General features: G+C 36.0%; 1 protein-coding gene across 1 annotated transcript in view; it reads left to right on the top strand.

The window, feature by feature from the left end:
* HIBCH (3-hydroxyisobutyryl-CoA hydrolase) overlaps window positions 1-21926 on the top strand; it is a 39608-nt gene that overhangs the window by 11578 nt on the left and 6104 nt on the right. The window contains exons 7-12 of the mRNA XM_009995254.1: window positions 9567-9645; window positions 13577-13722; window positions 14655-14741; window positions 16679-16737; window positions 17514-17609; window positions 17959-17971. Coding sequence (XP_009993556.1) covers window positions 9567-9645; window positions 13577-13722; window positions 14655-14741; window positions 16679-16737; window positions 17514-17609; window positions 17959-17971 — 480 coding nt within the window. The remainder of the gene's footprint in view (window positions 1-9566; window positions 9646-13576; window positions 13723-14654; window positions 14742-16678; window positions 16738-17513; window positions 17610-17958; window positions 17972-21926) is intronic.

Genomic DNA, 21926 nt, shown 5'->3' with positions numbered 1-21926 from the left:
GGAGACATTCAAAACCCACCTGGATGCGTTCCTGTGTGATGTACTCTAGGTGAACCTGCTCTGGCAGGGGGGTTGGACTAGATGATCTTTCAAGGTTCCTTCCAACCCCTAAGATTATGATTCTATGATTCTATGATTCCCCAGCTTGGTTATGAGAGGAAACTATGCTGTGCATGAGGAAGCATCAGAAACATCACAACCTTGCTTAGTTGAATTTTGCATCTTTCCTCTCTCATTATTCTCTTTTGCATCATGTAAAGTCCATTTGTCTTATTAAGGGGTTAAGAAGAATTTGAGTTTTGGGGAAGGATGACTTGTTTATCCTCTTCAGGAAAAAGTGGAACACTTCTCTGCTTTAAGCTTTTACTCTGCTTTAATCAATAAAGACTTGTCAAAATGTGAATTAATAATTTTCTGGAGGGAGTTCACAGTGCTTTATTTAAATTTCAGCCTCACATATTTGTGAAATTTTACTTCATAAAATTCTGAAAAAGTTTTATAATTATAAAAGTTTTTTTCAGTAATGCTTTGTGTATTTCCAGAGTTAACTCTTTATAATAATGTTCTGAGACCTATGGGGAAAGACTTGCTAGAGATTTATAACAGATGTGTGATTTTTCATTGGTAGTAAAGTTCTTCTGTAGGTGCAAGTAAAGGCTTGATGTGCAAAATATTAACTGCAAGCACTTGTGAAATCAATCAGCAATCTTTGAAAATAGTTCTAAAAAGTCCTCTGTGCTCTTATATGTGTTTAGGGGTATTTGCTGTCAAAAAATACATGTTGGCATGTCACAGTGGGAATTGGCCTATTTCCCATGGTTGTGTGGAAAAAAAAATAGGCATATTTGTGTACTTCTGAACTGTTTGAAGTTCTGGCATGGAATAAATAGCTGCAAGCTGTGGAGGAGTTTGCTCCAAAGGTATCATATGAGGTGGCTGTATTTTACAGGAATCAATATTTCTAATAGAAATAATTCTCAGTTATAGAAATAAAAATTATGTGAAAAGAATTCCAAATAAAGGAATTTCTTATAAGGAGAGGTGAAGTAAATTTTCAAGAGTATTTTAGGAGTTATTTTTAAACTTTGCACTGCTTGCATGTAATTTAAGCAGTAACACTTTTTTATAATGCTTATTTTAGTAGAAAAAAACATCTAATAAGTTTCCTAATTCAGTATCTAAAATGTCACCTGCATCTTGCATTTTTCTAAACTACTTAAATTGAAATGCTATAAAGGGGAAGATAGCATTTTGTTTACTTAATATGTTTGTTATTTATTTTCACATCTGCATATTACCTTATGTAACATTGCCTATATATGAGTGCTCTGACAGATCTGGACCACATTCATCAAATAAAGTGAGGGATTAGATATACAGTAATAGTTTAAGAGAGTTCACTGTGAATAGAAATTTAATTTACAATGAACACTTTCCAGCAGCTAAATTAATATGTTTTCTTGAATAATGTTGTTAGAGGCTCTCTGCAGATTCCAGAGGGGTTCTATCAGTATAGTTACAAATGTCTAAACCTATACTTGATCAGGATTTGGTCAGCAGCTCTTATATAATAGTTCTTATCTAGTAAATTAGTAGTGATGTCATAAGCAGCTTGTATGTTTACATTTTAGTCAACAGAATTCCAGTACTCAAAGGAGCTGGAGCTGAACAATAGCTGTCCTTACCTCCTGTCCTCTTTTCCTCCAGATTGTGTAGCTGTAACTCTTAAGAATGTTCTTTTCACCATTAACGTTTACGTAAAATTGGTATGCAAAATATATTTTTGTCTTTGTTTCTTCCAAAATATGTTAAAAAAATGAACATCAATGCTGAATTGAAATTGCATATTTGTAAGATGGAATTATTTGGATTTTTTTGTTTGCCTGATGTTCTGCAGTCAGGACCACAACAGCCTAAGGAAGAAACACACCTTTCTTACTGCTGCAGATAAAAACCACAAAACTCTTGATTCCCAGGCTTCCCAAGTTAGCCTCTGAGTTACAACCAGCTGGACTGCTGTCGAAGGTGGGAGGAGGAAAGGGAGGGAATGTCTCAGAGAATCAGTGGTCCACAGCCTGAATCTGCCTACCACCAAAACCAGTTCCTAGTGATGTAAAAGTAGGAGAGAGGGGTCAGCCGTTGCTCTTGGTGCCACTTACAGGTATGGACACCTGTGCAGACAGAGGCTTTCCTTCTGAGCAACTTGCTTAGCATTACTGTCTTCTGTTGCAGAGTGGTGAAACAAAATAATTGTGAACATGACACCTGATGTTTGCCTGTTCTTTTCCTGAAGAAGTACTTAAACAAAACTTGTGAGCATGTATTTACAACTGAAGTTTAAAAAAAAAAAAAGATTAAATATTGGCATTTCAGTATGTTTACTTGACGTGACTGAAGCCTGAAAGAGGAAGGTGGGAAGTGTAAAGGCAACCAACTGCTTCACTTTGTCATGATCGCACTTGAACTATGAGCTGTTAGAGAATCTCCAGAAAAAGAAGCCAGGCAAATATCACAGGCTGCAATAATTGCAGCTGCTACATGAAGATTTAAGTTAGGTGTCTTCTGATTCTCCTCAGGTATATAAAACACAATGGCAGGGGGGAAGCTGCTCCCTGTTTTCCTCCACAATGTAATATGTCTTTCCATCATGTCTTTTTTTAAAATTTATTCACTTTTAGGATATATTCACATGAGTTGTGTGCATTTGTACAGCTTTTATACAGAGGTGTAGATGGCAGCATTTGAGGCTAGTCTTCAAAAACTAGGAAACATTAGAATTAACCATATCAGTAAAATTTCACGTTTTTTTGCCCACTTATGGTACAATTTTTAATTAGAGAAGTGTGCATTCATGAGGTGCACAGGTGGGTATTGCTCACAGAATAAACAGCTATTTCTTGTTTAATGTGCTGCAGAATTTATTGCAAACTATAGAAATTATGCTTATCAGTTAATATAAATATATACATATCACACACTTTGCATGACTAACTGTAGCATAGAAAAGTTTGTGAAAAATTACTGTTTTACATAGCACAGCTCTTCTAGACTGCAATGAACATGATTATCCCTTTAACCTCTTTTTACAGCTAGGAAACTGGAACTAGAAATGTCAATGCTTCTTGGGACTTTTCCTGATTCTTCTTTTTCTGACTTCTTATAAATACATCGTGCCTCTTGTCAGTCATCATGCCTTGAAACTTGAATATCTTGGGTTTTGCTTTAACTGATGCTCTAAAATCTGCCCTGAAGTAAAAGTAATTTGTCATACTAAACCTAGATAAGCGGCTTTCCGATTTTCTCTCTTCCTCTCCCCCTCTCCCTCTGGAAGCTCATGCATGTGTACCATATAGAAGCTTGTTGCCAATGCTCCCAAGCTGGCAGCTGCTTTTACTATAAAACAGAAAACAGATTTTGCAGCTGTTGCACTTGGAAACCAATCTTTGTGAGATTGACTTGTGCACCACTTCGCTTTTGTATTACAGGGTGTTCAAACCAGTGCTGAGGCAAAACTAAGAAAGGATTCTCCCTTTGCTGATGTTGCAGTGCATTTACCATCTGGCACTCTGGGTTGCCTGCTAAGCTCCTGGGTATCAGCCTAAGGACAAATGGTGCCCTTCATTTTGTAGCTAATCGGACTATAATATCAGCAGCTCTTGACATCAACAGAAAAATAACCACTGAATCACATGATGTGCATGTGATGTTATTCCCCAAAGGGCTGTCTTCAAAACAAGTGCTTTGAATTACGGGTCAGTATTAGTGCAGTAAGTAAAATTCCCCTCCCTCTCCTAAATCCAAGTTGTTTGACATACACTATGAACAGGAATGGAGGCCACTCTCTTACACCCAGAAAAGAAAGGCAGAGTTCCTGAACGTACATTGTACAGATGTTGGTATTACACAATCGTCCTGCACTTAGTATTTTAGAGCAAGTGTTTGTGCTCCTGCACAGTGTACTGACATACAGATCACATCACCGTGCAAACATCATTTATCCTCTCTGAGACTGAAGCTGAAGTTTTAAGCTGCATTTTCTAGATTTTTTTTTTTTTTTTCTGAAACCTGTGCACGTTTAAGGGAGGTTTTAGTTGTGGCTTCAAGGGAAGTGTTCCTACCCCTGCACTGTTGACTGTAATTGCAGATATTTCTGCAGGCTTCTGCACAGATATGTTCTTTCCATTTAACACCAGACTCTCTTGATAAAAGTCCCACTATTTTTCTCCAATTATAGGCCTTCATGTAGATGCCTGATCTAATATTTAGAGTTCTCTCATTAGTTCCCTCTCATCTCCTTTATTATAGGTCAAGGACAAAAAGTTCAGAAGATAATTATCTTTGCCTGCTTCTCCTTCCTTTCATATTTCTGCTATTTTTTTTTCCTCATTTCCAGAAGAATTTGAACACTCTTTTTCTCCTTGAATTAGTTTTAATCTCTTACACTTTTAAAGCACTTTTTCCCTGAGAAATAGATCATTACAAAATTTCCTCAATTTGGTCTTGTCATCCCATATAACTGTGCCCCTGTGTAAATAAAATTCTGTTGCACATGACTGTCTTTGAGAACAAGAAGTGTTTCTTAAGTTTTAAGATAAACTCTAAAATCTCAGTATGTGTTGATGCAAGTTGCTGAAACATGTTCTCTCCCACCTGCCAGTCCTCCCAGCAGACATTCAGATGTGGTACCAAGAGCTGGACATGGAGATTTATTGATGCAGCTACATTTTTAGGTGATGGAGAGGGACAAAAGGGACAGAGCTTGTCTTCCAGAATTTTAGAAATAATAAAACCCCACACTCATTATCTATTTCTGAACATACCTGGCCAGTTATGTATAGCAAAACACTAGGGAACACCATGGGGGAAAAAAGAATGCTTTCCAGAGTAACATTAGAAAAAGTTTTACTCGCCAGTAATTCATTACTTTTGTTACAACATTTTCAGATGTAAGTCTTCTTACATCTCTTATATTGCAGCAGAAATCTTGTGTACTTAACATTTCGACTTCCTCTGAGATGAAAGAGTATTTTTTTAACAGACATAGCTGTTGATGCCAGAAAATTTTGTATGCTTACTAAATTTAAGTCTTAGAAAGTAATAAATACCAGGTAGTGAAAAAGGAACAGGGAAAACAAACAATCTTAATTCTGGAAATAAGTTATTTCAGAAAATTCCAAGTAATCAGAAGGAACTCTTGGTAGAAGTTTTTATGTTTGCTTGTGGTTTTTGAGCTGCAGTGTCTGTAGGCCAGACTGGACAATGAGACCAAATTGTCCAGCCTGCTCTTTTTTTGCCTTGGAGAAGGCAATGTACTTGGCAAGAGAGGACGTGGAGCTGCAGGCACTCAATCCCTGCTGGGGAGGCTTGGGTGGAACTGCCACTGTGGCTTCTGTCTGGCCCAGCAGCTGGGATCATGACACTGGTGTGGGTGCTCACCTTCAAAAGGCTGCATCAGTCTCTGCGGGTAATGCAGGGGGAAAATACAGCTCTTGCACATAACTATCCTAGTATAGCTCGTTCGGGATCTTTGATAAATTTTGGCTGTAGAAAAATCAAACACAAAAATTTCAACCTAAATTCTGTTGGTAAAGGGCACTCGTTATAGCAGCACTAGTGCATAAGAATGGCCTATGTATTTATTTTTGCTAAGTTTCACTGTAGGAGGAACCTGACCTAAACGATGATCATTAACATAGAATCACAGAATCCTTTTGGTAGGAAAATACCTTGAAGATCATCAAGTCCAGATGTTAACCCAGCACTGCCAAATCCACCACTAAACCATATCCCTTAGCACCATATCTACACAGCTTTAAAATACCTCCAGGTCAGGTTAGTTTAAATAATTAGGGGTCATGAGAACATGATTGAAACATCAGCTATTATTACAAATAATCTTTCTCCTGTCAGCTCAACGTGCTTCTTTAGATATTTGGACTGAGAATCTCTAAGACTTAATGGAAATGCTTACTGGAAATACTTATGTGGAAATAAATATTTTATATTTAAATTATATTACATTAATATTTTATAATAATATTTTACATTTTAAAATACCACACTAAATAATTGAAAAGTTCACAAAAAGCACTGTCTTTAATGATACTTTTAAAACACTTGTATAGAGTTGATTTGCTCTAAGTAATTTTTCTGGAGTGGTTCATAACATTAATGATAAACAAAGATTAATTTTTATTCAGTTTCAGATTTTCTATGTTGAGATGCAGGGGGCAATGCTCTTACATCAGTGATTTTTGATCTAACACAGCTATAGCCTCCTGCTGCTTCCTTAATCAATTCTACCAGCTTACTTCACCATCTAATGCTTTTGAAAACATTTTTCTGCACCTGGGCTATTTTTATACATCTGTATTCAAATATATTTGCCCTTTGTTGTGTTATGCTCAGTTTGTTTGTTGATTACCACATTTCCCCTCTATTCTGCATTGGTGAGGCCACATCTGGAGTTTGTGTCAAGTTCTGGGCCCCTCAGTTCAAGAAGGACAGGGAACTGCTCGAAAGAGTCCAGCGCAGAGCTACAAAGATGATTAAGGGAGTGGAACATCTCCCTTGTGAGGAAAGGCTGAGGGAGCTGGCTCTCTTTAGCTTGGAGAAAAGGAGACTGAGGGGTGACCTCATCAATGTTTACAAATATGTAAGGGGTGAGTGTCAGGGAGATGGAGTTAGGCTTTTCTCAGTGATGACCAGTGATAGGACAAGGGGTAATGGGTGCAAATTGGAGCACAGGAGGTTCAAGGTGAATATCCGAAAAATTTTTTTTTACTGTAAGAGTGACAGAGCACTGGAACAGGCTGCCCAGGGAGGTTGTGGAGTCTGCTTCACTGGAGACATTCAAAACCCACCTGGATGAGTTCCTGTGTGATGTGCTCTGGGTGACCCTGGTCTGGCAGGGGGGGTTGGACTAGATGATCTTTTGAGGTCCCTTCCAACCCCTAGGATTCTATGATTCTATGATTATTCTGTGGTTCTAGCCCTACCAGGAACTTTATTCTCATGCAGTTAAAGATTAGTGTAATAATTGGATTTTGAACTGTTACAACAGGACTTTCACTGTAGACAATGTTAATATTCACATTACTATAAAATTGCTTGCACAGCTAAAAATTTTTATTAGCGTAGTGAAGATTGTACAAGCAACATTCCTGAAAGCCTTTTCTGTTTGTTTCTTTTATTCTGTCATTTCTGCCTTCCTTGGCAGTGATTCTTTTACAGTCTGAGGTTATTTACTAAATAGACAAGTGTGATTTATAGTTTTGCTGCGACACAGATCCACTTTTCTGTGTGTGAACAGGTATTTATGTATGTGATTCAGAAAGAGCTTATTTAGTTCGCTCTGTATGGTTCTCTGTTGTGGTGACCCCTCAATTTCTTAATAACTCCCATAGATGTGATAAATTCTCCGATTTACCAACATAGGTCATTCTTAATTTCAGGTAATACAACTTAACTTTTAAGGTTTATAGTAACTGTATTCCATTTATCCATCTACTTGTAATTGGTTTTAATTTGCAAAAAATATTTTAATAAGGTTCTTTATCTATCGTGGGAAAAAAATGGAAATAAATGATACATTTTCTATATGGAGTCATACAATGAATTCTGGAATATGACATTGAGTAGGAAATTATGTGTATGGGAAGTAAAATTCAGAAGTTTTTTGATTAATTCAGATGGAACTGCCTACATTATGTGGTTTCTGGAGGTGTACTGAGTCTTCCCTGTTTTTAAGAATGGGATCTTAATATCCATGCAATATTTAATCTTGAATTTGTAACCAAACAACTTAATGGCCAATCTGTCTCCAGTGACACACTGTCAGACCACCATTTCTGCTCTTATCTATGTTTTTTATTACTATATAAACCCTACAGAAAGATTGTTTAAATTGATTGCTTGTTAATTTCTTAACTTCTAGCCTTGTTATTTAAGTATCCTTTACAAAATTAAAACATTCAGGTGTTAGTGGAAAAAAGGTTTCATGCCAATATTAAGATAAATTACCTGGATTAAAAACCAAGCCTGACTCAACCATAGGAATCTATTATCTTGGAAAAGTCTGAAGGAAGACATTAGCTTTAATATATATATGAAGTTTATGAAAGGTAGGATTCTAACAGTGCAGGATATAGTATATTTTAATAAAGGTATTACAGCATCATGACTTGTCTGTAATTGATGGGAATATTTGGTTTAGTGAACACAGCCCAACTGCAGATATTTTAATGTGTGAAAGGGCTGCTAGGTGAGATTTTACCAGCCTAAGATTTCAGTTACAATTCAAAAAGTAAATTAAGAAATCCAGAAACAGAGGAGACATGCATTTAGCTTCTGACTGGAAGAGTTTGTTCTTTACACAGGATACTATTGAACTAATATAAGAATCTGTCCTCTGTATCAGATGGAGGAGGCTAAACACATGCAGTGAATGTATTAAAATAACCACTTGGGAAGTTGCAAATATATGAAAGCATATGATCACCAGTTGAATAAATTACGGGTTTTTACCCACAAAGCATCAACTCATTTTTCTCTCCTAATTTTATATTAAATTCTGGATTATTTAAAAATGTTCTTCAAAGAAGTAAGGACATATTTCCACCATTTTTTATAGTGGATAAGAAGAAAATACAGTTTTAGTCATTTAAATATATATCTGAAACTAAGCTCTTATCTATAATATAAAACTTGAAGGCTATCTGGAAAACAAATCCAATTATGGCTTCAGTGCTTGAGAGAGTTAAATCTGATTTAATTATTTCAAAATAAAATTACCTCATTCAACTTTTTATTGTTAAATATCTGCAGTTATTTTTATGACTATAAAAAAGAACAAGCTTGGAAGAGAAGCTCTCTTCATGGAGTTCACAGGAGCTTTTCAGCTCTTGAGGGAAATGTCTCCTTTGGAAAGACTGCTAGAGTGGAGGGCTAGATACTCAGAAATATGTATTCTTTTTCTAACTTTGAAAACAAAATTCCCCTGGTTAAATGAGTTTCTAACCACAAACTTTGAATTTTAATCAATTATGCTGAAGGCTTTTCCTGCTTCAAATATTGATCAAGTAGGTAATGATCACATTACAATAATAGTTAATTATTATTTCTTTTGAAAGTAGTGTAATTACAGCTTTGTGCAATTCGTATATATTCCAAAAGTGTCAGTGTATTTGCTGTTGGTTGTTTGAAGTATGTGCAAAAATAATGTGAGGAAGAGGATGTCAGCTCCCTTTCAGAGTCTGATGTAGAAAATGGGGTCATTTGTTTCTGTTGTTGCTGTCACTCGTGGGTGTTTGAAGTTAATCTCTGTGTGACTCATCAATCTTTTAAAGCATAGAATGCTATTTCAGCCAAATTATAATGGTCATATGATGCTTTATTAGTGTTTGAACCATAAAAGGCCTTTTAATATTTTGTTGAGATGTGTGTGGTAAGTATATTATCATTCAATTGTAGAGCAAAACAAGAGGTGCATTACATAAGATTATGGTTATGATTATTTTTACTGGTAATTTTATAACTGTTTTTTTTTGCTTGTGCTTCTTGCACAGGGAGTTGGCCTCTCAGTCCATGGACACTTCCGAGTTGCTACAGAAAAGACACTTTTTGCAATGCCAGAAACAGCAATAGGTAAGTATTTCAACAGCTTATCACTTGTTCATGTGTTTAAAGTTACACTGTCTGTGTCATCAGGATGAAATGTCTTTGACTGAAAGCAGTGGCAGTAATGAAAGAATTTGAAAAAGGAATTAGAGATCACCAGGTATGGAAAGTATTTTCTAATAAATTAATAGAAACTTGCCTGTATTATGGGAGGCTGATCACTGAGGTTCTTAACCTGGAGTTTACTCTTTAGAATGATACAGTCAAGATACTTTTTTTTTTTTTTTTTTTTTAAATGGAAGTAGATCTGAGGAACTGGAGTCTTTACTATAGATGTAGGCAGATAGTCTGAAGAGCCCAGTGCTGATATGTCAGTTTTTCATTTGGAACTCAGTGAGTCAAACTGCCTGTACTACAAACTGATCTATGGTGTTAAAGGGACAGATTTTGGAATTCCAGCTTTTATCATATTAATATGTTAATTAATATGTTAGTTTTCATATTGACATATTAATATCATGGATATTAATAGAGACCATTATAGTTGTGTACAGATGGTGGTATTTTTAAAATAGCAACATGTACTTTGTGTTTTTTGATATTTGATCCTACAGCTTTTAGTCAACTCTGAGATGTAAAAAAACAATGTGTCTCTCAGAGCTACATGAAGGTGGTGGTATGGCTCCAGAAAAGTCAGTCAGACTAAAATGAACCCTCTTGTGTCATCATTCATGTTTCTCTTCAAGACAATCCTGGCACCAACAGGGTATCCACACAGAGCCTATTATTGTCTGGCATATATACTCCATTTGTGCTTTCATTACTGTCCAAGTCCCTTTACAGTGTTTACAAAGAAACTATCCTTCATTTCCCTTCTGCAGAATTTCTAGTTTATACACAGAAAGGCAGGTGAAGGATTGGTTACATTGTTCTGATTTTTATGTCCTCAAGCAGGAGAATGAGGCAAGTCTGAAGTATGTGGTTCTGTTGAACACATCTGTTCAGAATAGAAAGCCTTATCTGGTGGTTTAACAGGTTAAATAGCACCAGCCCTGGTGCTCTTAGGTTCAGTCCTAGTTTCACCTCAAAGAATTAGTTAAGGAGTGGTGACCATTGTTTATTTCAAAGAATTTCCAAATAGTTACATAATGTTGAAACTAAGACATAATGTAAAAAAAATAATTGAAAAATCAGGACTCTGTTCGGAATAGAGAATAGAAGTTAAAATAATTCAGCTTTTGGTGAGACTGTTTTAAGTACAATAATGTCATTACAACTGAAGTTTAAATTCATGCTTAGATAATGATTGGATTTTTGTAGTGTCCCCTGCTAGTAATGCTTTTTCATATTTGTAAAGGGTGTCTTACGCATTATCTACTGTTTATTGTTATCCAGCCTGTATGAAGCATTTCACAAGGCTTATTCTGACATTCTTAAAGTATTATATGAGCTCTATCAAGTCAAATAAAACATAACAAACACCCCAAATATAAGCAAGCTCATTATAATTTTGAATCCTGAACACAAGATTAGAGCAATTCCTGCTAGCTGATAATGCCTGCAGTTTTTCTGAACACATAAGTTTGGGATGAGAAAAAAACTATTGCAACCCTCTAAATATTTTTCTCTGCTGAAGAAGAACGTAGTAAACTAGGTAACTCAAGTGTTAGTATTTTTCCCTGTTGAAGGAGAACATAGTAAAATAGATAACTCAAGTGTTAATAGAACATGAGTTTGCAAAACTCCTGAAGTTCATCATCAGATGTTAGAAAACCATTTGAAGGAAGCTACTGGGTTTTTTTTGAAAACTAAATAGGTAATGAAATTATTCTAATAATAAAGATACCTTCTTTGCTTCCTTATTTGAAGAGAAATATACAAGTAGTCTTATATGGAAAAAATACATATGCTTTACATGGATTCCTTGTGTCAACAAAGACTTATTTAAAGAAAAATAGACTGTGAAGACATATAAAGGAAAAGCTTGGAACTTGCATAGGCAAGGAAGTAATTAAAACCCTTTTAGGATCAGTTGGAAGTAAAACCTCTGAAATCTGTTTGGATTTAAGGGCATAACTGTTCTGATCTCTGTGCTGTATGTTTGAAATGTCTAGCTATCCAGATATGGTATTAATGGCTTTTTTTTCATATGTTTGCTTATTGCAGTAAGCATTACACCTTTTCTGTGACACGAAAACAAAGCACTCTTTCAGCTGGTACATTTTCACACAATTATTCTGCAGTTATACACCACCATGAACAAAAAGATATAGATAGATATGCCACTTTGCAAAAAGAGATAAAAGGCAGTTCTAGATTATAGGGTTGGAAACATCAATAAGATAAAGCACTGGAATGCAGTTTAGGTGTAAGAGGGTGTGGAAAAATCACTGATGGGAAGAACAAAAGATGAAAGCATATGACAAGAAGTGGGCTTGAAGGTAATGTTATAATAATAGTGGACACTTTCTTGTATGTCCCTCTATGTTTTTGTCTTCCTATAAGTCTTTTACTGATAAATCCCCAACCACCTCTGCACGATAAGGTAGGAATACAGTAGTGCTACCTTTATTTTATGCTTGGCAAAAGAGTTTCACAGTTGGGGTTACAGTGAAGTGTGTTGCATCCCTCTTGGAGCACAGACTGCAAGTCAGCATTGCAGGCATAGGCTCTTAACCTGGTCAGCCCAGCAGATATTCAGTTCTTATTCAAGTAGGGATTTGAGAATTAATATTCAGGGACCAGTAATTTTGCACATCTACTTGTAATAGGGTCTTTTTATAATACATGCATTGACTCTTTTGTGACTAAAAGCAATTACTGGTGAGTGAAAATTACCACCTACTGTCAGAACTCCATTTAAACTGCTTATGTACATCTTAATCTTCCCAGTGAATCTCTCTCCTTTGGCAAGTATTTACTGTTTCTTATTGCTCATTTGTATTATTTTAAAATTTATTTTAATGTGTCATTTGTACTCTGACAGTGAAAAAACCCAACACCACAGCTTTAATCTCTTAAAATATCATTCAGTTTAATTAATGCACCATTGGTGATTATTGAAGTAGTAATTGGACACTGCTTCTTTCCATTTTGATTTTGGAGATTGAGACAGCTAAGCTGAAGTTTTCTTAAGTATATTAAAAGTTAGAAAGTGTTTCAATTTATTTTGTAGGTAATGTATATAACACAGTAAGGTATCTATTAACTAAGTTTAATCATTTAAAATACCAACTTTGATAATAATAGTTGTATTTTTCAATAACAGCGTTTAGAAATCTTTTACATTTTATTCACAACTTTTTGTTTTCAAATATTATCCTTCTCTGTAGATTTAAAAAAATGTATATTAATGTAAGGCAGTCACTAAACTGGAAAGTTTTTAATTTTTCCAAAATGTAGGTTAGTCATAGAGCCAGGTAATAGGTCAGCATCTCATTCCTTCACCTTCAGGAAGCCCCTGGCAATATTATTGATCTCTTCTCAGCCCCCAAATTTGTTCAAACTTAGCCATGCAAGAGGTACTTCATCACTATTGGATATTTTTATTGTAATAAAAGATTTCAGAGTAAAAGCAGCATCCAGTTTGAGTTTGCACAAATTATTTCAAAATTCTTTGTGTCACTTCTGTTTTTTGCCAAGAGCAGACTTGATTCTTCAGGCATCTAAAAATGTCTCAGTTGTTGGCAAACAGAATGAACACTGTTGTCTGGTATATGTTTGTAAATCATGTGCCAGTGGAAAGGATACAGTTTGGAAAGTGATCAAGAGTTTGTTTTAAGGAAGAGTTTTGATGACAGAGAAATATCAAACCAAATCAAGGAGAAACTTGGGCAAGAGATCTGTGCCTAAGCCAGGGAGATGAAAGTGAGACAAGAAGAAATAGCAACTAAATTACATGCGTGGTTAGGACAGCTTCTTTAATTTTTATTTGTTTGTTTTATTCTGTTTATTACAGGCCTTTTTCCTGACGTAGGTGGAGGATATTTCTTGCCAAGACTATCAGGAAAGATGGGCTATTACCTTGCACTCACAGGGTTTAGGCTGAAAGGAAGAGATGTACTGAAAGCTGGCATTGCTACACATTTTGTAGAGTCTGAAAAGGTAAAGAGCTCACCAGCACCAGCAAGGGCACAGCCTGCAGCCTCAGTGACATGTCTGAGTTGTGTACCACAAGACACATTTATAAACTTGAGTGTATGCAGAGGTGCCATTACATGAGCTGGCCAGGCACTGTGAATGGGGTTTGTCTCAAGCTGTCATTTCAAAACTTGCCAGCTAGTGACAGCTTTGCTTAGAAGAGGGAGCAAATGTTGCTGTCTTCATGATTCAATTTTTGAAGGGCATGATTTACTGAGTATAACTGAAGTTGCTTGAAAAATGATACAATTTAGACAACAGTGCCTGCAATTAGAGAGTATTGATACATCTGCAAAGTTTTTAACCTAGGTAACACCCCATTAATCTATTCTTTATCAGTCTCCTTAACAGATAACCTGTTTCTTACAGTGACTAAAAAAGTGTAAAAATTAGTACATTTGATAAAGGCAGAGTCACACTGTTCCAGTAACCTGCATGGCCACAAGTGAAGGAGAAACAATGACTTGCTTTCTTTTCTGTGTGAAAACTCTAGAGCTGCTTAGCTAGTATTTTGAGCACAGCATGGTTGCCAGCCTCCTGCTGTTCCCTCTTGGACTGCTGTAGGCTGGCTATACCTGCAGCAGCCGTAGCACTGTTTTGGAGGTCTGTTTGGGAAGCAGAGTTCTTTGCTGATCACTGCAGACATAATTAAGTCTAGAAGGTTCAACATTGAAAAGTGAACTCTGGCTCTTTGTGTTTTTAATTTGGTACCTCTTTAAAACCTGTCCAGAAGTTGGGGGGTGGGGGCATGTTTATATACATACTATATAGTATCATAGAATGGTTTGAGTTGGAAGGCACCTTAAAGGTCATCTAGTTGCAACCTACCATAGCAGTAATAATCCAAGAAGTACATTTTGGTTTACATGATTTTAATGAAATCTTATTTTTAATAGCTACCTGCCTTAGAGAAAGACCTGATAGCACTGAAATCACCTTCAAAAGAAAACATTGCAGACTTACTGAACTCTTACCATGTGAAGGTAATCTGATCAGCTACTGAAATCAAGCAAAATTGTTACATATATGCAAATACAAATTCTTTTTTATCTATGCTACTGGTAATTTGGTCTATGGTTAAAAAATGATGAGTCTCCAAACTGCACTCCATAAAATACTAACTTGTAGCACTAATGCCTACAGTGGAAAAGTTCTAAATCTTTATTCAGTTTTTATTCATTTTTTATAACCCTGTAATTCCTGTTGTGATCAACTCTATGCATGTAAGTTTCCAGCCAGTAGCATGATGATGATGATGCAGAAAATATATTGCTGCTTTCTTTTTAACCCTGCTATTCTTGAATTTCTAACCCCTTTCAGCAAGCAAAACAGATAGCCACTAGCAGACTGGGAGTTGTACATCATGGCAGGTGCAATCTGGGGAGTTTGCCTGAAATTCAGGGATTCTGACAAACACAAACAGCAAGGTAGTACTGGCCTATTCCAAAGGCTGCAGATGTTACAGTGTCAATTATCAAATGCTACCCTGCTCACCTGGAAGTAGATGTTTTATTTCCAACCCAGAAATTCTCTCTTTATTGATCTGAAAAAATATTTTGCTAGCTTGATGCATTGGATATACATTGGAGCATTATTTTTAATGCAGACCATCTGCAGTCCACATTTGAAACCTGAATTTAAAGCCTTAGGTTGTTTCCTTAATTTTTCAAAGATTTGATATGTTTATAACCTTGAAATAATTGAAAGACTTTGAATAAGCACAGCAGTTATCAATAGGGTAAGTATTAGCAGAGTGCAAGTATGTTTTAGGAAAAGCACTTGAGGTCTTAAAGTAGTATTTTTTGGGGGAGAAAGGTGCTGTTTTCTAAGAGGACAAACCTGTAGTTTTCTGTTGTGACTTTGGAGGTGAATTCAACTGTATTGGTAATACAGAATTAGCATTTGTGTTAGCCCCATGTCACAGTGGGCGTGACATGAAAAGGTTTGGGCTTCACAGTCAGCTCATTCAGTGGCTATTTGAGCTGTTTAAGAAAGGAAGCCTCTGGAATCAAATAAAGATTAATTGATTCAGTCAATCACAGTATTACTCCCCAGTTGTTTGACTTTAAAATGAGCAGTGTTTTCTCTTGTTATTTCTGTTTTGGAATTACTAAGTTGACATATAAATATGAAAATAAATTAGAAAAATAAATGGGATAAGCTAATTTACATAGTAGTACTGATTATTTTGACAAAATAGCTATGCAATAGGAGTGCTTGTATGTTGCAGTATACTGCTTCACAAGAAGCCACTGACTGGAAAAGGGAGCTGTGTATTTTTAGTTATCTGAGCTGAAATGACAGGGGGCTTTTCTCAGCTTCAGCTGCTCTTGCTAAAACATCTGCTTATGTCCTAAACCCCTTAATACCTGAAAATCTGAAATGTTTGACAGCATTTCCACATCAGGTCAATAGATCTTTCACACACTTTAGTTCCCTAAATATATTTTTTTTTAATTACAGAAAAATATATTGAAGAGAAATGCAATTTTTGTTTTGTTGTTTTGCCTTTTTAAAAAAATACATATATACATGCATGTGTATTTTTAAAGAAAAAAAAGCATTCTCAGGTTTTTGAGTAGATTTTTCTACACTGACTTTCTTAGTGCATTTGATAGATGTGTCTTGATAGCATAATCATGATTACTTGTGTACAAGATAACCACCCAGTCAAACATACATACCTAGTAGCTCAGAGCAAGCACTGCATTATGAGGTGACATCTTTAACATTCACAAGATGCAGTGACATGTTCATTATAAATTCTGCAAAATTGTAATTCATTAAAATTGTCAGGGTCTTAGGAATATTGAATGTTCATTTATGGTATTAAATTTCTGTAACACAAGTCACTGATGTTTTCACTACTAATAAGCTTTTTAGTCTAAAATAACCAAGTATGTATTTGCTTTTTAAATAGAGCAAAGTTGACCAGGAAAAGAACTTTGTACTTGATGAACATATGGAGAAGATTAACAGGTATTCAGCAATTTTTCTTCTTTGTTATTCTTTTGGATAGAGAACATGAAGTAACAGTATCAGTGTTCCACAAATAAGGTTATAAAAATGACATTCAAGTTAGCAATTAAAAGTCTTTTTGTCTTCAGGGGGCTTTATCTGAAGCTCATTCAATATTTCCCTCATAAGTATATTAAATACTTGAGTATATTTGCCTGATTCATACAACATTCTATTAAGCAACTACCCTGTGGCACATTAAAATAAACTTTTCCTAAAGAAATTGAATGGGGATCTGTGAGAGTAATTGGACAGAAAATGTTACTTGGGGCATTTATACTCATTGATATAAGGCCATTTCTGTTATTGTTTGGAACTTCCATGTATTGAAAAGGGAAGGAGAAATAAATGAGGATAAGAAGCAGCTAAAAATTTAGAAGGATGGCAGTAACTGAATTTAGAAACAGGAGATGTTTACACCAAACCCATGGAATGGAGCTGATAGCTGAAGATTCCATGGGTTCTAAAAATACAGATAAGACTGATGGTAGTAATCAAAGTTTCTGGATAAATACCAGAACTTGTAAGTGAGATTTATCACAGTGCTAGAGATCTGTAAAGGAAGAGGAGATGCCTGTGAACTGACTTGCTTAAAACTGAACCACAGAGAACACATAAAAAAAAAAAAAAAAAAAAGCAACATCACCCAGTCACATTCTGTTTCTAATTTCTTTGTGACTCCAGCACTTCATAGAGAAGAGCAAGGCTGACACAGTTCATATTTTTTTTTCTCTTAGTCTTTTTTCAGCAGATAGTATGGAAGAAATTGTTAAAAAATTAAAGCAAGATGGTTCTCCTTTTGCCACTAAGCAGCTAGAGGTAATGTCTTCTATGTGATTTTTGTTAGAGATTTTAAATTTGGTTCTGTACTTTCTTATAATGGGACAGACTTTAGCATCTTACTATATTAACATAACTAATACTACTAACTCCAGTAGGAGATCCTCAGATTCTCATATATAGTCCTTTGGTATTGTCAGTAGTTCTACTCAGACAAGAATAGTCCTCTGTAAAACCACATGATGTGAATACCATCATATGTTGCATGTGATTGTAACCTAATAAAAACCAACCAACCAAACACCCTTTCCCCCTCTCCAGGATCAGGTGGCTGTTGGTGACAGTTTCCTTAGGTTGGAATAAAACTGCCAGAACAGTGTTGTGCATTTTCTTTTGTTCCAGATATCTCATCTGGGTAAAGAGCAAGCAATTTGTCATCACAAAGTATTATTTGACCTTTTTAATGCATTTCTGAATATTGGATGTAGTCACTACTCAAAACACACACAGTAACACTACACACTTAATGCAAAATTCAGCCTCAAAAGCAAGAAGCAGCTTAAATTTATTTACAAGTAATGTGTGTCTTTCCTTTTTTTCCTTTGAAGTATCTGTATTCAGGTGCCTTGTAAAAGTTTGTCTTGGAGCTATTCAGGTGTCACTCAGTTGGATAGAACACAAGAATTTCTCCAGCAAAACCTTTGTTTTAACGTTGTTTATTGCTCACAGAAGAAATCCTGCTCTTGTAATGAAATAAAACATCATCTTTGGACTTTCATTTGAACAGAACTGTCATTAACATTAGGCATCCTGTCCCAGATAGAGACACATTTTTGGTTCATTTTTTTCTTAAAGGTTTAACATTTTGTCACCAGAACCCTCAAACAGTTTGTGTGAAAGGAAGTTTTAAAAATTATTTTAGTGCCAACCAGTACACTTGTACACTCTAAAACATTTAGCATATGCATGCAAAACTGAAAGGGGTAGGTAGTATTTTTTTCTCTACTTGTATTCAAGTTTCATTGAATAAAGCAGTCAAATGAGCTAGTGCCAGAATAATAATTTCATGTCTCTGTAGAGCTAAATTCTACCACAGCTACCATAGTGGTTTCACCTGAACTACACAGGCTCTGAGATTTCCTTCACTTTTTCCTTATGTTCCAGGTGGCTGGGGAAGTAGTTACAGTAAGGTCTATTGAGACAGTTTAGTAGCATGTTAATAGCAGTTACTTTTGGTGGCTCTTCTTTCTTTATGGTATTTCTAGATTTTATGAAGTTCAATATAATTCTGCAGGGATATTACATTGATTAGCTGCAGTGGAGGTTGAAAGTAATCAAGAATTATTTATATATAGTTCTTCCTAAGCTAATTTCATACAACTTTATCGTACTTTAAGACACAATCAGAGCCTTGTGGAGCTTTTAAAAATACCACATGGTCTTTAAAGGGTGCTTTGTTCAAAAGAGTTTCTACTACAAAAGATGGAAGGAGTCTGGAAACACTGTGTTACTGAAATGCAATAACTAGATTGTTGTGCCACATTTGCTCCAGTTACCCAGACCTGCTCAATTTGCTTCCTTCATCTGCAGCCCCAAAACTCAGATCTCCCATATTTAAAAAACAAAACAACAAACAGATACATTTCATGTTCCATGTTATTTGGGGGAAGGAGGCCAGGAGAGGGTACGTTTGTTTCATATTTTTAATTCAGAGCTTTAAAACTATATAATATACATAAAAGTTAAGATTTTGTGTAACTGATTTTTCTTTAATCCCTTAAAAAATGTTATTTTGTTGCTGCATCAGTTTTCTTATTTAGCATCTTTAATAAGACTTTATAGCAGCTTTTTTCTTTGATATGATTAGTAAATGAAAGACCATCCTTGGAGGAGACAGAAGTTCCTCAATAATTGCCTCTTGTCTGCTCTGTTCAAGAGATGAGGTTGTGTTAATATGAATTGCTTCTGTCCATATGGAAATTTGTGAGTTAAAAAAAAAACCAACAAACACCCAACAGTTTCTAGCAGGAACAAGACTTATTAGTGTGACCATGTATTTAAGTTTCAGACAAGTTTCTAAGAGCACCCATTATGTGCAGAGCAGTAAGTGAGCTTGTAGGATCAGATACTTAATTTCCTCTGTGACAAGAGCCACAAAACTGAAGAAGGACAATGCATTTCTGGGAGGGAAAAGTTAAAAATAGATTGAGGTATAAATCTGGTTTTCTCCATGAAATGCTTGCCAGTTGAAGTGGAGGTTTTGTTTTACTAGGAAAGCAGAATTGTAATTAATTGTAGCTGGAGGAAGAATGGCAACTCGCACTCTGGCAGTTGGGCATTTTATACCACCTAGAGACAGAGCCCTGGCCTGCTGTCACTTTGCTGGGAGGAGCAGAGCTCAAAGAACTGGACAGAGCAGGGAACACGTAGTGTAAGATTATCAGACGTTATCCTTTATAGCAGTTTGCTATCCCCCCACAAGCATCCTAAGCAGCTCAGGTCAGAAACTTCAGTGAACCTTGGAGGCAAAAGATGCAGCCACTTTCCCAGCTGTTAGTCTTGTAAGGAGCTTCATTCAGTGCCACTTAATTTGGTCACCTCCTGTTAGTATCTTACTGGAATTTGGGTTTACTGCAAATTCAGCTTGTAGCTTTCAGGATCATTATGTTGAAATCAAGATGATCTCAAAGGTACTGGAACAGATACAAAATACTTCTATGAGGATTTCTTTGCATTTTAATACTCACTTCAGCCTATCCTGTCTGCTTTTCAGGCTTGTTCCTTAGCACTGATCCTTTCCTCCTCTTTGTAGAGAGGATTTATTTATAGATACACCAGTGACTCATTTTTCTGCAATTACACCTACCCATTTTCTTTCCTTGTTCCTCTTCCTTCAGCTTGATTTATGACAGTGCCTCCTCCACCTTCAACCTCATTGATATGCCAAGATGAGGTAGCTGCTGGATGCACTAGGCTAGTTAAGTGCTGTTCTCACGTCTTCCCTGTTTCAGTGCTTTCTTTGACCAGAAAGAACTCGCCATTACCATTTCACCTAGGGAACCATCTGGTTACACTCCGTGCATCCCATTTAACCTGGCTTAAGCAAAGGATTTTCTAATCTAGATGACAGAATGGGAAACTCAATGGAGAAAATGTTTAGTTCAAAGGTAGAGCCAGCAAGAGCACATGATGGGAATTAAGGGGTCCAGTTTAGAGTTGCCATTCACTGAGACCTAGATAGTGATGTAATTAGAGGTATAACTGTTTCTTTATCTGCTGAAAGGTAGCTTGTTGTTAGAGAACTTGGATCAGACAGAACTCAGGAAACACTGTCAGTTTGAACCAGCGTTAGTTCTATCTAAACAAGCTTCTCTCTCAAGCAAAGTGGTCAACATGCAAATAACAGAATGACAGAACCAGTGCTTTTAAGGTACAGTTGCACAGCCTCCTGCTTGTATAGCAACTGCATGTTTTCCAGCTTAACTAGACAAAGTGGGTCACTGCTGTATCAGCTGGTGTCTGGAGAGGGATAAAGAGTAACTGGAAGCCAGAGAAAACGTTAGTGTTGATGAGTGGAAACCTGCCATTTCAGTCTGTGGGTAAGGAATTCAGTGTCTGCAATGAAAATAATGTAAAGAGGCAAATCTCACCATCTGCCACTCTTCAGTAGTGGTGAAAATGTCCTAATTTACAGGAAATGGCTATTGTACTGTGAATAATGGAGCTTTTAGTTGGGTTTACAGGGGAAGAAGACTCTTGTTTAGAGTAAGACAACAAAGATAAGCAACAGTAAGACTTAGCTCCTTTCCCCCACAACCCTGAAAGCCTTAAAATTCAGTTCTGTTTTCTGAAGTAGGTTTTTGTCTCTGGCCACCTCCCCCTACAGTTCACTGGCATGCTGTTTATTAAAGGATAGTCATGAGAGCCAGATTTACAGCATTTGTGTGCCTTAAACAGATCATGTCCATTGCATAATATTTATAGCTTGCAGTTCCATCAAAAAAAGGAAGGCAACACCTCCAAGGCTTCCTGTCAGCAGGGCAATGCAGGGCTAAATTACTGCAGCATCTGCTGATCCCAGACAAGAAGTCTGCACAAATGTGTGTCCATGTTTGATTTCTTTTATTTTTTTTTTCTTCCACAGTTTTCCTCTTAGTATATTTTCTGGTTTTTGCAAATGATCATGAAGTAGCTATTTAAGTTTGTGGCTAAGCTCACTACTATTACCTTACTACTCTGAGCATTGTACCAAATAAAAATAAGATGCTGTATTATAGTAGTACCAGCTACAATATCAGTATTGTCTTAAAGCAATTCAGACTAGATATATGATACTAAAAAAATGGAGTAAAATTGCTTGTAACATTCGT

The sequence above is a fragment of the Chaetura pelagica genome, unplaced genomic scaffold, assembly GCF_000747805.2.
Source record: "Chaetura pelagica isolate M959 unplaced genomic scaffold, ChaPel_1.0 scaffold33, whole genome shotgun sequence".
Classification (NCBI taxonomy): domain Eukaryota; kingdom Metazoa; phylum Chordata; class Aves; order Apodiformes; family Apodidae; genus Chaetura; species Chaetura pelagica.
The sequence above is the reverse complement of the archived record's forward strand: the minus strand, read 5'-3'. Positions and strand labels throughout refer to the sequence as shown.